The sequence below is a fragment of the Leucoraja erinacea genome, unplaced genomic scaffold (genome assembly GCF_028641065.1).
Source record: "Leucoraja erinacea ecotype New England unplaced genomic scaffold, Leri_hhj_1 Leri_71S, whole genome shotgun sequence".
Classification (NCBI taxonomy): domain Eukaryota; kingdom Metazoa; phylum Chordata; class Chondrichthyes; order Rajiformes; family Rajidae; genus Leucoraja; species Leucoraja erinaceus.
The window spans coordinates 84,188-101,845 of NW_026576641.1; the positions used below are offsets into that span (position 1 = coordinate 84,188).

Genomic DNA, 17,658 nt, shown 5'->3' on the forward strand with positions numbered 1-17,658 from the left:
GTTCAGTGTTCCTGTCTTGCAACTTTGTTTCGAAGTGTGTTGGAAGCTGATAGGAAGGAGCAGCCATCAACGAATCAAAAGGCAGGAAGGGATCCGTACTGCAGGCGGACGGATGGATTTGAGTTTTATATATTGATAGATAGATAGATAGATAGATAGATAGATAGATAGATAGATATACAAAACAGAACACCATCACCATCAGAAAAACAGCAATCAAAATTAAAAAATAAAAATAAAATAAAAATAAAAAGAAAATAAGTAGATAGGGGGGAAAAAAAGTAAATAAATTGTAATAAGACCGTGTGGTTCACTTACCAAATTAAAAAAAGAAAAAACATTGCATTGATTAGTTATCTGGAGATAATTCAACATTCATACAAACATACCATCAATACAACGCAATCTTCCCATATCTAGCTCGGCATTTATCTAATTGGTCATGGCTCAAATAAACGGTCCATTTTTCCCAGATCTTCTCAAATGAATTCTCCTTGACTCTCAAGGAATATGTCAGTTTCTCCATATCAAAGATCTCGCACAATTTCTAACCACTGTTCCTGTTTTGGACTTTTTTCATTCAGCCACTGCCTGGTCATAAATTAGAGTCATAAATGTATTCAATACAGAACAGGTTCAATGGTCCCTCCACTTCTCCTCAGGCCCCCTTTCTGTCGTGGCTGACCTGACCATGGATGTCTCCAGGGTTGGAGGATGCCAGTGCGTGACTTTGTATAATGTGGGGAGACTGGTGCACAGACGGTCCTTGACAGATCTGGGTCAGGATCCAGTGGCATGGAGTCCAAGACGACCGGAGACCCTTTTCTGCTGCAGCCTTCATCCGCCTTCCCAGCCGTTGTGACTGTGACGCTCCACTGAGGTCAGCCATCGTCCTCCGCCTGTTCCACCATTGAGGTCTTGGTTGGATTGCTCTTTGTCAAAGACCTCCCCCTTGACCTTACCGCCATGGGTGGCCCTACCAGGAGCGTAGATAGCTCCAGACGGCATCGCTCTCAGGATCTCAGGACCACACAAGCTTCTCCACCACCACAAGGTGACAATACACGGACAAGCCAGTGGGTGTTGGATCGTGTAAATGTGCGGGGATCGCAGGTCGGCGCGGACCCGGTGGACTGTTTCCGTGCTGTATCTACAAACTGTATCTCTAAACTAAATTGCTCACCATTTATCCAGTGAATAAGGTCTGCCTCTTCCACAGCATCGAGTGATGTCACAGAGGATCTAGCGGATGAGATGCTTTCTCCACCATTGCAGCGTGCCATTACACTATTCTCTGGCCACGCGATGCTGCAGGATCTTGCCTCCTTGCAGCTTCAACCATGGCATAAAGGACAGGTACTCCCGTAACCCACACATGCAACCCTCTTCACATGTACTGCTGCTCAGCGATGCCCGACGATTCACTTCAATAGTGGCACATCTCGAGGCCCGGCCAACCTGAACCAAAATACAAATCACAAATAACAAAAAATATATCATAACAATACACAATAGACATCGGCCCATAGAGCTGTGATCATGTGTTCACTGTGACATTGGCTGATCAACCACTATCAGAACTGATTGATCATAGAATCATAGAAACATAGAAAATAGGTGCAGGAGTAGGCTATTCGGCCCTTCGAGCCTCCACCGCCATTCAATATGATCATGGCTGATCATCCAACTCAGTATCCCGTACCTGCCTTCTCTCCATACCCTCTGATCCCCCTAGCCACAAGGGCCACATCTAACTCCCTCTTAAATATAGCCAATGAACTGGCCTTAACTACCTTCTGTGGCAGAGAGTTCCAGAGATTCAAATGCTTTTCTCATCTCGGTTCTAAAGGATTTCCCCTCTATCCCTAAGCTGTGACCCCTTGTCCTGGACTTCCCCAACATCGGGAACAATCTTCCTGCATCTAGCCTGTCCAATCATGGTTGAGTTCTTAATCAAATTTCATAGCTGGACCAAACTGCAATATGAAAGGTGCTTTCCATGTTTTGTTAGTACTGGAGTAAATCAATGGACAACAACATTAGGTGCAGGCCAGACCATTCAGCCCTTCGAGCCAGCACCACCATTAATTGTGATCATGGCTGATCGTCCCCAATCAATAACCCGTGCCTGCCTTCTCCCCATATCCCTTGACTCCACTAGCCCCTAGAGCTCTACCTAACTCTCTCTTAAATCCATCCAGTGATTTGGCCTCCACTGCCTTCTGTGGCAGGGAATTCCACAAATTCACAACTCTCTGGGTGAAAACATTTTTTCTCACCTCAGTCTTAAATGGCCTCCCCTTTATTCTCAGAATGTGGCCCCTGGTTCTGGACTCGCTCAACATTGGGAACATATTTCCTGCATCTAGCTTGTCCAGTCCTTTTATAATTTTAAATGTTTCTATAAGATCCTCCCTCGTCCTTCTAAACCTATTAACCTACAAACCTGCACGTCTTTGGAGTGTGGGAGGAAACCGAAGATCTCGGAGAAAACCCACACAGATCACGGGGAGAGCGTACAAACTCCGTACAGACAGCGCCCGTCAAACCCGGGTCTCCGGCGCTGCATTCGCTGCAAGGCAGCAACTCTACCGCTGCGCCAATGTGACCGCCAAAACATCTGCCTGATAACATCTGGGAAGAAACTATCCCAGAATCTGTCCCTATCCCTGTATCTTCCACTGTTATCAATAAGGAGATCAACATTGTTTTCCTCCTAGCATTTTCTCAGACATACTTTTTCCTTGAACCACTGTGGTAAGTAAAGTCTGTCGATGTCAGGCTTATATCCCCTCTCAGGGAGGGGAATTTCAAAATTTTCACATCGTCCGAGTGAAGGAATTTCTCATCTCAGTCCTAAATTGCGACACCACTATTCGATGATTTGGTGCCAGCTACATTTAGACTCAGCAGCTAAAGGAAACATATCATCAGGCATTGACCAATTCCAGAACTTGAACCCCATTGAGTTACAGAGCTGTACTCAAAGGGGAGCACAGTGGCACAGCGGTAGAGTTACCGTCTTACAGTCCAGCACATCATCTCCATTCACCCATCGAGAACTCTTCTTGTGCTTCCTCGTCACCCTTGCTCTTCCCCCTCTGCCTTTCTTAAAAGGCTGCTAAAGCAAAAGGGCTACTGCAAACAGCAGTACTTGTATTTTTACTAACATCCTCCAAACGAGTGCCTTCCTTGCTTGCATGGTTCAGAATGACTTTTAAAAAAACAACCTGGGAGGCATTTTTTTTGTGAGAAAAAAAATGCAGACATGACATCATTTTATCAAGTCAAGGCAAGTCAGTTTTATTTCTATAGCACATTTAAAAACCGACTCTCGTTGACCAAAGTGCTTTACATTGGTGGAGATACTAACGTTATACAACATTGGTTCATAGATTAAGTACATACATAAATACATACATATAGCCCTCACTCAGAGGACGTCAAGAAAGGCTTGAGAGTAAAGATGAGTTTTAAGTCTCGACTTAAAGGAGTTGATGGAGGGGGCAGTTCTGATGGGAAGAGGGATGCTGTTCCACAGTCTAGGAGCTGCAACCGCAAAGACGCGGTCGATCGCCCCTGAGCTTATGCCTAGACCGCGGGATTTTCAGCAACCCCAGGTCGACCGATCTGAGAGGCCTGGAGGTGGTGCGGTGGGTGAGAAGACTTTTGATGTAGGTGGGGGCAAGCCCATTGAGGGCTTTGTAGACATAAAGAAGGATCTTGACATTTATTCGGAACTGCACAGGGAGCCAGTGGAGAGAGGCCAGGATCGGGGTGATGTGGTCCCCTTTTCGGGGGCCCGTCAGGAGTCCCAAGATCTTTTGAGCTGTAGACATTCGGCACTGGTCATTGTTGGTTTTCGGTGTGGTCCTCTGAGGTGGAAGGGGGTCGCGTTCATTCGCGGACCAATTTGCCTGAGACCATCCTCGAGTGAAACGTACATGGTCGAAGCCAGTCTTCAACATAGTCGATGGAGGTCTTCTTCATAGTCGAGGGAGGTCTTCAACATAGTCATAGGAGGTCGTACACATAGCCATGGAGGGTGGTAGGAGGTCGTAGGTCACCGAGACCGTGATTTTTTTTGATTTTTTTTAGTCGTTTAAGGTCGCCAGAATTCGGGGTGGAGGTCTCCCAAGTGAGACAGGCCCTCAACACTATCCTACACCCACTAGGGACACTTTTTGCATTTACACCAAGCCAATTAATCTACAAACCTCCCACACTCTTTGGAGTGTGGGAGGAAACCGAAAATCTGGGAGCAAACCCATGCTGGTCACGGGGAGAACGTACAAACTCCGTACAGACAGCACCCGTGGTCGGGATTGAACCCGGGTCTCCGGCGCTGCATTCGCTGTGAGGTAGCAAATCTACCACTGCGCCACCATGACTTCCTGCTACTTGGGCTACTTGGCCCCAGTGTGTGTAGGATAGTGTTTGTGTGCAGGAATTGCTGGTTGGCGCGGACTCTGTGGGCCAAAGCACCAGTTTCCACGCTGTATCTCAAAACTAATACTAGATTAAAGGGTGGCTGGAATCTGAACATCACTGCCTGCAGGAAAGCTTTCGATGTCTCTACTCTTTCGAGGTACAGCAGCCTGTGAACCAAATTTGTGCGGATCAATACTCTATTGCGTACAGTTTTGGGCTCCTAAAAAGAGGAAAGACATTCGTGCCATAGAGGGAGTACAGAGAAGGTTCACCAGACTGATTCCTGGGGTGTCAGGACTTTCATATGAAAAAAGACTGGATAAACTTGGCTTGTACTCGCTGGAATTCAGAAGATTGAGGGGGGGATCTTATAGAAACTTACACAATTCTTAAGGGGTTGGACAGGCTAGATGCAGGAAGATTGTTCACGATGTTGGGGAAGTCCAGAACTAGGGGTCACAGTTTAAGGATAAGAGGGAAGTCTTTTAGGACCGAGATGAGAAAATCATTTTTTACACAGAGAGTGGTGAATCTGTGGAATTCTCTGCCACAGAAGGTAGTTGAGACCAGTTCTTTGGCTATATTTAAGAGGGAGTTAGATGTGGCCCTTGTGGCTAAAGGGATCAGGGGGTATGGAGAGAAGGCAGGGATGGGATACTGAGTTGGATGATCAGCCATGATCATATCGAATGGCGGTGCAGGTTCGAAGGGCCGAATGGCCTCTACTCCTGCACCTATTTTCTATGTTTCTATGTTTCTATTGCCAGCATGGACATGGTCGGCCGAAGGGCCTGTGTACGTGTTGTAGGACACTTATAGTTCATCACTGAGCAACTGGGAGATTAGGTTTACCTACCTGATCTCCTGGTTGCTCAACACTTCAACTCCCCTTCCCATTCCCAATCTGACCTTTCTGTCCTGGGCCTCCTCCATTGTCAGAAGGAGACCCAGCGCAAATTGGAGGAGCAGCACCTCATATTTCACTTGGGTAGTTTACACCCCAGCGGTATGAACATTGACTTCTCTAACTTCAAGAAGCCCCTGCTTTCCCTCTCTCTCCATCCCCCCCCCTTCCCAGTTCTCCCACCAGTCTTACAGTCTCCGACTACATTCTATCTCTGTAACACCCACTTCAGTTTGAAGAAGGGTCTCGAACCGAAACGTCACCCATTCCTTCTCTCCAGAGATGCTGCCTGTCCCGCTAAGTTACTCCAGCATCTTGGATATGGAGGTTACACAAAAAAGCTGGAGAAACTCAGCGGGTGCAGCAGCATCTATGGAGCGAGGGAAATAGGCAACGTTTCGGGCCGAAACCCTTCTTCAGACTGATCGGGGGCGGGGGTGGGTGGGGACAAGAAAGGGAAAAGGAGGAGGAGCCCGAAGGCTGGGGGATGGGAGGAGACAGCAGGGGGGCTGAGGAAGGGGAGGAGACAGCAAGGACTAACAAAATTGGGAGAATTCGATGTTCATGCCCCCGGGGTGCAGACTCCCCAAACGGAATATGAGGTGCTGTTCCTCCAATTTCCGGTGCTGCTCGCTGTGGCCATGGAGGAGACCCAGGACAGAGAGGTCGGAGACGGAGTGGGAGGGGGAGTTGAAGTGCTGAGCCACCGGGAGGTCAGCTTGGTTATTGCGGACCGAGCGGAGGTGTTCGGCGAAACGATCGCCCAACCTCCGCTTGGTCTCACCGATATAGATCTGCTGACATCTAGAGCAGCGGACGCAATAGATGAGGTTGGAAGAGATGCAGGTAAACCTCTGTCGCACCTGGAACGATTGCTTGGGTCTATAGATCTGCTGACATCTAGAGCAGCGGACGCAATAGATGAGGTTGGAAGATGGAGGATGCTTCCACTGGTGGGAGAGTCTAGGACTAGAGGTCATAGCCTCAGAATCAAAGTACATTCTTTCAGGAAGGAGATGAAGAGAAATGTCTTTAGTCAGAGGGTGATGAATTTGTGGAATTCTTTGTCACAGAACGCTGTGGAGGCAGTCAGTGGATATTTTTAAAGCAGAGATAGACAGATTCTTGATTAGTACGGGTGACAGAGATTATGGGGAGAAGGCAGGAGAATGAGGTTAGAAACATAGAAACATAGAAATTAGGTGCAAGAGTAGGCCATTCGGCCCTTCGAGCCTGCACCGCCATTCAATATGATCATGGCTGATCATCCAACTCAGTATCCCGTACCTGCCTTCTCTCCATACCCCCGGATCCCCTTAGCCACAAGGGCACATCTAACTCCCTCTTAAATATAGCCAATGAACTGGCGTCGACTACCCTCTGTGGCAGAGTTCCAGAGATTCACCACTCTCTGTGTGAAAAAAGTTCTTCTCATCTCGGTTTTAAAGGATTCCCCCCTTATCCTTAAGCTGTGACCCCTTGTCCTGGACCTCCCTAACATCGGGAACAATCTTCCTGCATCTAGCCTGTCCAACCCCTTAAGAATTTTATAAGTTTCTATAAGATCCCCTCTCAATCTCCTAAATTCTAGAGCGTATAAACCAAGTCTATCCAGTCTTTCTTCATAACACAGTCCTGACATCCCAGGAATCAGTCTGGTGAACCCTCTCTGCACTCCCTCTATGGCAATAATGTCCTTCCTCAGATTTGGAGACCAAAACTGGACGCAATACTCCAGGTGCGGTCTCACCAAGACCCTGTACAACTGCAGTAGAACCTCCCTGCTCCTATACTTAAATCCTTTTGCAATGAAAGCTAACATACCATTCGCTTTCTATACTGCCTGCTGCACCTGCATGCCTGCCTTCAATGACTGGTGTACCATGACACCCAGGTCTCGCTGCATCTCCCCCTTTCCCAATCGGCCACCAGGAGGGAGAGATAGATCAGGTCCGATTGAATGGCGGAGTAGAGTTGATGGGCCGAATAGGCCTAATTCTGCCCCTATCACTTGTGCCCTGATGACCTCCAAAAATTATAAATGCATCTCAAACTGTGCAAGGAGGTCCATCTGCAGTTATACAGGGCTCTAGTGAGACCATACCTGGAGTATTGTGTGCAGTTTTAGTCCCCTAATTTGAGGAAGGACATTCTTGCTATTGAGGGAGTGCAGCGTAGGTTTACAAGGTTAATTCCCGGGATGGCGGGACTGCCATATCCTGAGAGAATGGAGCGGCTGGGCTTGTACACTCTGGAGTTTAGAAGGACGAGAGGAGATCTCATTGAAACATAAGATTATTAAGGGTTTGGACACGCTAGAGGCAGGAAACATGTTCCCGATGTTGGGGGAGTCCAGAACCAGGGGCCACAGAGTTTAAGAATACGGGGTAAGCCATTTAGAACGGAGACGAGGAGACATTTTATCATCCAGAGAGTTGTGAGTCAGTGGAATTCTCTGCCTCAGAGGGCAGTGGAGGCCGGTTCGCTGGATACTTTTAAGAGAGAGCTAGATAGGGATCTTAAAGATAGTGGAGTCAGGGGATATGGGGAGAAGGCAGGAACGGGGTACTGATTGGGGATGATCAGCCATGATAATATTGAATGGCAGTGATGGCTCGAAGGGCCGAATGTCCTCCTCGTGCACCTATTGTCTGTTGTGCTTCAAAACCAGGGAAGTATTCACAGCTGGAAATAATGTCAGATATTTTCCATTTCAGCAGCTTGCTAGGAATTACTACTGGGAAACGGAACACCCTGGCGTGCAGTTTTCTTGGATATTGATATAGGAATAAGTGGAACCATTGTAGACTGGGTCAGGTCTGGTATCCCCTGACATGCAACTTGTCAGCACATGGAACATCTTAGCCTACCGTAGCTGGGTTCCCCAGAGGTGTTACTACCTTGTGACACAACACTATCGTACGAACAACAAACTGCAGATGCTGGTCAATACACAAAGGACACAAAGTGCTGGAGTATGTCAGACAATCCACAATAGGTGCAGGAGGAGGCCATTTGGCCCTTCGAGCCAGCACCGCCATTCAATGTGATCATGGCTGATCGTCCACAATCAGAACCCCGTTCCTGCCTTCTCCCCATATCCCCTGACTCCGCTATCTTTAAGAGCCCTATCTAGCTCTCTCTTGAAAGCATCCAGAGAACCGGCCTCCACCGCCCTCTGAGGCAGGGAATTCCACAGACTCACGACACTCTAGGTGAAAAAGTGTTTCCTCATCTCCGTTCTAAATGGCTTACCCCTTATTCTTAAACTGTGTGGCCCCTGGTTCTGGACTCCCCCAACATCGTGAACATGTTTCCTGCCTCTAGCGTGTCCAAATCCTTAATAATCTTATATGATTCAATAAGATCTCTCATCCTTCTAAACTGCAGAGTGTACAAGCCCAGCCGCTCCATTCTCTCAGCCTATGACAGTCCCGCCATCCCGGGAATTAACCTGGTGAACCTACGCTGCACTCCCTCAATAGTAAGAAAGAATTGCAGATACTGCAATAATTAAAGGTAGACAAAAATGCTGGAGAAACTCAGGGGGTGAGGCAGCATCTATGGAGCGAAGGAATTTTTGACGTCTCAGGTCGAGACGTTTTCCGTCGAAACGTCGCCTATTTCCTTCGCTCCATTGATGCTGCATCACCCGCTGAGTTCCTCCAGCATTTTTGTCTACCAGAGTGCTGGAGTAACTCAGCGGGTCAGGCAGTATCTCTGGAAAAACACGGATAGGTGACGTTTCTAGTTGAGACCCATCTTTGGACTGATTGTAATGGGGGGGGCGGGAGAAGGGGGGAAACCCGGAGGAAACCCACATGATCGCAGGGAGATCGTGCAAACTCCACACACAAGGTCAGAATCGATCCCGGGTCTCCGGCGCTGTGAGGCAGCAGCTCTACCCGCCGCGCCACTGAACATGGATAAACTGGGCTGAATTTCCAGAGGCATGCAACAGTTTGGGATAAAATTCACAAGAGGTTGGCATGGTGGCGCAGCGGTAGAGTTACTGCACCACGGGTCATTGTCTTTACGGAATTTGTACGTTCTCCCTGAGTTTTCCCCAGGTGCTCCAGTTTCCTCCCACACTCCAAAGACATAGAAACATAGAAAATAGGTGCAGCAGGAGGCCATTGCGCCCTTCGAGCCAGCACCGCCATTCATTGTGATCATGGCTGATCGTCCTCAATCAATACCCCGTGCCTGCCTTCTCCCCATATCCCTTGATTCCACTAGCCCCTAGAGCTCTATCTAACTCTCTCTTAAATCCATCCAGTGAGTTGGCCTCCACTGCCCTCTGTGGCAGGGAATTCCACAAATTCACAACTCTCTGTGTGAAAAAGTTTTTTCTCACCTCAGTCTTAAATGACCTCCCCTTTATTCTAAAACTGTGTGTGGCCCCTGGTTCTGGACTCGCCCAACATTGGGAACATTTTTCCTGCATCTAGCTTGTCCAGTCCTTTTATAATTTTACATGTTTCTATAAGTTCTCCCCTCATCCTTCTAAACTCCAGTGAATACAAGCCGTACAGGTTTGTAGGCCAATTGGCTTAGTATAATTGTAAATTATCCTGAGTGTGGATAGGATAGTGTACGGGCATTCTCCTAAACGTCTACAGGTACACGGTAGAGAACATTCTGAGGTTCCATCGTGGCCTGGTTCAGCAACTTGAATGTCCAGGAAAAGACTACAAAAAGTTCTGACCACTGCCCAGTCCATCACCGGCTCTGACCTCCCCACCATCGAAGGAATCTATTGCCCAACACGCATATTGCCCAACGCATCACCGGTTCCTCGCTCCCCTCCATTGAGTCTGTCCAAAGCAAGCGTTGTCTGCGGAGGGCGCTCAGCATCGCCAAGGAGTGCTCTCACCCCAGCCACAGACTGTTTACCCTCCTACCATCCGGGAGGCGCTACAGGTCTCTCCGTTGCCGGACCAGCAGGTCCAGGAACAGCTTCTTCCCTTAGGCTGTCACTCTACTCAACAACATACCTCGGTGACTGCCAATCACCCCCCCCCCCCCCCCCCCGGACACTCCTCCCATAGGAAAAACACTATGTCTGTATATATGCTAATGTAAATATTTATTCAAATCATATTCTATGTCGCTCTTCCAGGGAGATGCTAACTACATTTCGTTGTCTCTGTACTGTACACTGACAATGACAATTAAAGTTGAATCTAAAACTGAATCTGAATCTATGGTAGTTGCTGCCTCAAAAAGGCAGCCAGAACCATCAAAGACCCACACCATCCTGGCCACACACTCATCTCACCATTGCCATTGGGAAGAAGGTACAGGAGCCTCAAAATTGTAACGCCCAGGTTCAGGAACAGCTGCTTCCTCACAGCCATCAGGCTATTAAACACGACAACAAATAAGCTCTGAGCTGCAAAAGATTATATTATTACTGTTCTATGCCTGTTATATATTGAAAAAAAAATTATCTTCCCCCGTAATGTACAATGCTTAAATATTCACATATTCTGTTGTGCTGCAGCAAGTAAGAATGTTATTGTCCCATCCGGGACGTACTACATTAAAACTCTCTTGAATCTTGACGTATGTGGGGATCTGTGGTGGTGGGGGGAGGTGCAGACTCAGTGGGCTGAAGGACCTGCTTCCACTCAGTATCTCTAATCTAAACTGGCACTTAAAATGTCACCCAGTTCAGAAAAGTTCCCTGCCACAGATTTCTTCTTAAACAGTGGTTCTGGTACAAAAGTGAAACTGATAAAAATAGAACACATCTTGCAATTCTGCAAAGAGACGACCTCTTTCAGAAACTTTCAGACCACAATGTCTCAACAAACAAACGGCAGATAAAGTATACAGCCAAATAAAGTTCTCTGGTGATTTTTCAACCTCACGCAGATAACCCTGTATTAAAATCACCAAGCATCACAAAATGCTGGAGTAACTCAGCGGGACAGGCAGCGTATACGGAGAGAAGGAATGGGTCGAGAATTCTGAAGAAGGGTCTCGACCCGAAACGTCACCCATTCCTTCTCTCCATAAATGCTGCCTCACCCGCTGAGTTACTCCAGCATTTTATGTCAACCTCCAATTTTATCCAGCGTCCGCAGCTCTTTCTCACACAGGAAGAGCAGCAATTCTGTTTGGAGCCGTTGCCTTAACTCGAGTCGCGGACTGTCAAAGAATTATTCACAGGAAGTGCCTTAGTGTCGAAACATGCAACGACTTCAAGAGGATTTTTAAAATCTGATGTTATGCTGTAGTTTTAACACTGGCGCTTCGAACTTACCAGGCCATTATCAGTCGCAATTTCCGCGCATATAAACATCTCAAAATAGACAACAGGTGCAGGAGTAGGCCATTCAGCCCTTCGAGCCAGCACCACCATTCAATGTGATCATGGCTGATCATCCCCAATCATAGAAACATAGAAATTAGGTGCAGGAGTAGGCCATTCGGCCCTTCGAGCCTGCACCGCCATTCAATATGATCATGGCTGATCATCCAACTCAGTATCCCGTACCTGCCTTCTCTCCATACCCTCTGATCCCCATAGCCACAAGGGCCACATCTAACTCCCTCGGTACCCCGTTTCTGCCTTCTCCCCATATCCCCTATCTTTAAGAGCCCTATCTAGCTCTCTCTTGAAAGCATCCAGAGAACTGGCCTCCACCACCCTCTGAGGCAGACAATTCCACCGACTCACAACCCTCGGTGTGAAAAAGTGTTTCCTCATCTCCGTTCCTAACGGCTTACCCCTTATTCTTAAACTGTGTGTGGCCCCTGGTTCTGGACTCCCCCAACATCGGGAAAATGTTTCCTGCCTCTAGCGTGTCCAAACCCTGAATAATCTTACATGTTTCAATAAGATACCCTCTCATCCTTCTAAACTCCAGAGTGTACAAGCCCAGCCGCTCCATTCTCTCAGCACATGACAGTCCCACCATCCCGGGAATTAACCTTGCACTCACTTTACAAAGATGATATTTGACAAGTTGGTCAAAATAGCAGTTTGAGTTTGCTTTCCATGTCATTGCAAATTTACAATTATATTAATACAACCCCACTATTATTTTAACTGAATTTATAGTTGAGCGCCGCAGAGTATTCTAATGACGTCACGTGTGATTTGCGAGCGACATCACGCATCACGACCTATTTTACATATGATGCGTAAATGAGGCGTAAATGAGGCGCAAGTGGGACAGGCCCTTAACACTCTATGTGGACTCTGCGGATGGCTCCATTGTATCCATGTATAGTCTTTCACACAACAAAAGATGTTCACTGTACCTCAGTACGCGTGACAGTGAACTAAACTCAAACAAAATGAATATTATTTTTCTCAGCAATATTTCAAGACAAAAAACACTTTAGTAAACCAGTACAAGTACAGCTTCATTAAAATTGATTTTTTTTTTAGCAGAAGCTCAACTAGAGCGTATATCACGAGCTGATACATCATTCTCAAAAATGCATGACATGGGAATGTTTTGCTTTCAATCACCTGCAGTTATGCTGCTTGTTTGTTTTGGGTCCGTTTCCAATCTGTCAGCGTTGCTGGGGTTTGTGTTCGACTAGTCAGCTCGCAGCGGGTCTGGAGGCCAAGTTTCTACCGCACTCTTGCTCGCACGACTTCAGTTCCTATGGGGCCGATGGCCTGCCACAGATGCCGTGACTTTACAGGAAACCTTTCTGCTCGACAGCACTTGCTTTCGATGTTAATCTCTTTCCTGATTCCTTTCGTGACTGAGTTAACCCCTTGCACCATTTCCTCCCTGGAGCTGCCAACCCATCAGAATTGCAGTTTGAAGAAGGGTCTCGACCCGAAATGTCACCCATATGCAGTCTGAAGAAGGGTCACAATCCAAAACGTCACCCAAAACGTCACCCATATACAGTCTGAAGAAGGGTCTCGACCCGAAATGCCACCCATTCCTTCTCAACAGACACTAGACAATAGGTGCAGGAGTAGGCCATTCAGCCCCTTCGAGCCAGCACCGCCATTCAATGTGATCATGGCTGATCATCCCCAATCAGTACCCCGTTCCTGCCTTCTCCCCTTATCCCCTGACTCCACTATCTATAAGAGCCCTATCTAGCTCTCTCTTGAAAGTATCCAGAGAACCGGCCTCCACCGCCCTCTGAGGCAGAGAATTCCACACTCACCACTCTCTGTGAGAAAAAAAGTGTTTCCTCATGTCCGTTCTAAATAGCTCATCCCTTATTCTTAAACTGTGGCCCCTTGTTCTGGACTCCCCCTACATCAGGAACATGTTTCCTGCCTCTAACGTGTCCAAACTCTGAATAATCTTATATGTTTCAATAAGATCCCCTTTCATCCTAAACTCCAGAGTAAAGCCCAGCCACTCGATTCTCTCAGCATCAGACAGTCCCGCCATCAAGGGGCAGATAGTTCCAGATAGCTCCACAGACTCACAACTCTCTGTGTGAAAATTTAATAGAATGAACATGAGAATTAACCAAATAGAACCAACTAACCTGAATCATTCACTCTGTCTGTCTCACTCTCTCTCTCTGTGCAGAGATCGCCTGATCTCCTGAGCATTTCCAGCATTTGCTGTTTGATTTTTCATTCGGATCAGCACATGTTTTCTTTGGTTGAATAAACACACATTAGAGTGGGCGCCAGAGAACTGAGACTGCAAGCCACTGGTATTGCCCTGAAGAGGGGGAGCTGATCCTGTGCTCGACATGTGACTCCTGCTCACTCTGATGCAGTTCACACTTCATGCCTAGTTATGGAATCAATAAAAGTTCTCTTGTTAGTGCCTTCCACAATTCTTCAAGCAGAGCCAACATCAACATTCCTTTCCTTCACTTCGAACAAAACAAAGAAGTCTCCCGGCACGGTGGCACAGCGCTAGAGTTGCTGACTCACAGCGCCAGAGACCCGGGTTCGATCACGACTACGGGTGCTGTCTGTGTGGAGTTTGCATGTTCTCCCCGTGACCAGATGGGTTTTCTCTGAGAGCTTTGGTTTCCTCCCACACTCCAAAGACGTACAGGTTTGCAGGTTAATTGGTTTGGTATATGTGTGAAAATGTCCCCGAGTCTGCATGGGATATTGTTAATGTGCAAGGATCGCTGGTTGGCGAGGATTCGGTGGGCCGAAGGGCCTGTTTCCGCGCTGTATCTCCAATCCAAGTTAAACTAAGCTGCAGATGCTGAATGGGTGATGTTCCAGATCTCGACCCGAAAACTTCACCCATTCCTTCTCTCCAGAGATGCTGCCTGTCCCGGCGAGTTACTCCAGCATCTTTGGTGTAAATTGGCATCTGCAGTTCCTTCCGACACATAAAGGGAATGGATACAGGATAATAGGAATACTATGTATTTTCTGATAGTAACATTTTTGTGAAGTGCGTGTGCACGTCATGGTACGAAATCCAGTGTAATGTGAAAATATCTATGACAGCAAATTGCATGTGATTTTTTTTCTCTCTGAAGTCAATAAAATAGAATCTTTTAAAAAAATCCATTCGCAATTAACATGACTTCTGGGGAATGTTTGCAAAATAATATTTACTTTTGGTATCAAATACAGGAAGGCAGATTATTATCTAAATAGTGTCAAGTTGGGAAAAGGGGAATTACAACGGGATCTGGGGGTCCTTGTTCATCAGTCTACGAAAGTAAGCATGCAGGTACAGCAGGCAGTGAAGAAAGAGAATGACATGTTGGCCTTCATAACAAGAGGAGTTGAGTATAAGAGCAAAGAGGTCCTTCTGCAGTTGTACAGGGCCCAAGTGAGACCACACCTGGAGTATTGTGTGCAGTTTTGGTTCCCTAATTTGAGGAAGGACATTCTTGCTATTGAGGGAGTGCAGCGTAGGTTTACAAGGTTAATTCCCGGGATGGCGGGACTGTCATATCCTGAGAGAATGGAGCGGCTGGGCTTGTACACTCTGGAGTTTAGAAGGATGAGAGGGCATCTTATTGAGACATATAAATTATTAAAGGTTTGGACACGCTAGAGGCAGGAAACATATTCCCGATGTTGGTGGAGTCCAGAACTAGGGGCCACAGTTTAAGAATAAGGAGTAAGCCATTTAGAACGGAGACGAGGAAACACATTTTCTCACAGCGAGTTGCGAGTCTGTGGAATTCTCTGTCTGAGAATTTGGCAGCCGATTCTCTGGATACTTTCAAGAGAGAGCTAGATAGGCCTCTTAAAGATAGCGGAGTCAGGGGATATGGGGAGAAGGCAGGAACTGATTGGGGATGATCAGCCATGATCACATTGAATGGCGGTGCTGGCTCGAAGGGCTGAATGGCCTCCTCCTGCACCTATTGTCTATTGTCTATTGTTTCTACTATCCATCGTGCTAATTAGGTTTCACATATAATGAACCAACAAATGGAAATGAATCCAGTCGTAACTAAGGTGCTGAACCCACTGTTAGAAACATAGAAACTAAGTCTATCCAGTCTTTCTTCATAAGACAGTCCTGACATCCCAGGAATCAGTCTGGTGAACCGTCTCTGCACTCCCTCTATGGCAATAATGTCCTTCCTCAGATTTGGAGACCAAAACTGTACGCAATACTCCAGGTGTGGTCTCACCAAGACCCTGTACAACTGCAAGAACCTCCCTGCTCCTATACTCAAATCCTTTTGCAATGAAACATACCATTCGCTTTCTTTACTGCCTGCTGCACCTGCATGCCTACCTTCAATGACTGGTGTACCATGACACCCAGGTCTGCATCTCCCCCCTTTCCCAATCGCCACAATTTAGATAATAGTCGCTAATGTTGCTATGCATTGTATTAATGCTGTTTAGAATGAGGAAATGATAAAATACATGAGGGGGAAGCACCTTAGTAAAATGGGGTAGAGTATTGAAAGGCAGGTCGTCTCAATGCGGATATCAATATCTATTTTTGCAGGGAGCCTGAACATTTTAAAATACTAGCAAACTAAATCATAGTCATAGAGTCATATGGAGTCCCTTGCCCAGAGTTGATGAATCAACGATATAGGTTCAAGATGAAGGGGAAAACATTTAATAGGAATCTGAGGGGTAACTTTATCCACACAGAGGGTGGTGGGTGTATGGAACAAGCTGCCAAAGGAGGTAGTTGAGGCAGGGACAAACCAAACATTTAAGATACAGTTAGACAGGTACATGGATAGGACAGGTTTGGAGGGATATGGACCAAACACAAGCATGTGGGACTAGTGTAGCTGGAATATGTTGGCCTGTGTGGTCAAGTTGGGCCAAAGGGGTCTGTTTCCACACTGTATCACTCTATGACTCTCTAAGAAAAAGTCATACATTGTGAAAACAGGCCCTTCGACCCAACTTGCCGATACTGAGCGCCCAGGAGAGGAAAAGACTACAAAAAGTAGTAAACACTGCCCAGTCCATCCTCGGCTCTGACCTTCCTTCCATCGAGGGTATTTATCGCAGTCGCTGCCTCAAAAAGGCTGGCAGCATCATCAAAGACACACACCATCCTGGCCACACACTCATCTCCCTGCTACCTTTAGATAGAAGGTACAGGAGCCTGAAGACTGCAACAACCAGGTTCAGGAATAGCTACTTCCCCACAGCCCTCAGGCTATTAAACCTGGCTCGGACAAAATTCTGATTATTAATAACCATTTTCTGTTATTTGCACTTTATCAGTTTTCATTTATTCATGTGTGTGTGTATATTTATATTATGGTATATGGACACACTTATCTGTTTTGTAGTAAATGCCTACTATGTTCTGTGTGCTGAAGCAAAGCAAGAATTTCATTGTCCTATACAGGGACACATGACAATAAACTCTCTTGAACTTGACCAAATTATCCCACATCTAGCATCCACACTGAGGCCTACTCCTGCACCTTTTGTCTATTGTCAAATGTCATGTAAATGTATGTATGTATGTATGTATGTGTGTATAATTATTTTTATATATATTATTTATATACTTATATTTTTTACATACTTATAAAATATACTTATATTTACTGTATATACTTTAGATATACTGTATACTTTAAATATATACACTATATACACACATGCATACACACATCCGTATACATATAAAAACAAACAATAATAGTGTATGAGAAGACAAAACCAGTGCCCCAGGTTGATGTTGTTCAGAGTTTGTTCTGTTTAATAGCCTGATAACTTCATGGCTTACACTAATACATATGCATGGCTAATTTAACAAAGGACATTCGTGCTATTGAGGGAGTGCAGCGTAGGTTCACACGATTAATTCCCAGGATGGCGGGACTGTCATTTGATGAAAGAATGGAGCGACTGGGCTTGTATTCACTGGAATTTAGAAGGATGAGAGGATATCTTATAG

The 17,658-nt window shown here is 46.4% G+C and overlaps 1 protein-coding gene across 1 annotated transcript in view; it reads right to left on the reverse strand.

Moving 5' to 3' along the window:
* LOC129694583 (transmembrane protein 268) overlaps window positions 1-17,658 on the reverse strand; it is a 38,896-nt gene that overhangs the window by 20,552 nt on the left and 686 nt on the right. Inside the window, exons 2-3 of the mRNA XM_055631310.1 lie at window positions 13,820-14,073; window positions 1,184-1,458 (exon numbers count right to left, since the gene is read on the reverse strand). Of these exons, the coding sequence (XP_055487285.1) occupies window positions 1,184-1,283 (100 nt within the window). The 5' untranslated portion in view covers window positions 1,284-1,458; window positions 13,820-14,073. The remainder of the gene's footprint in view (window positions 1-1,183; window positions 1,459-13,819; window positions 14,074-17,658) is intronic.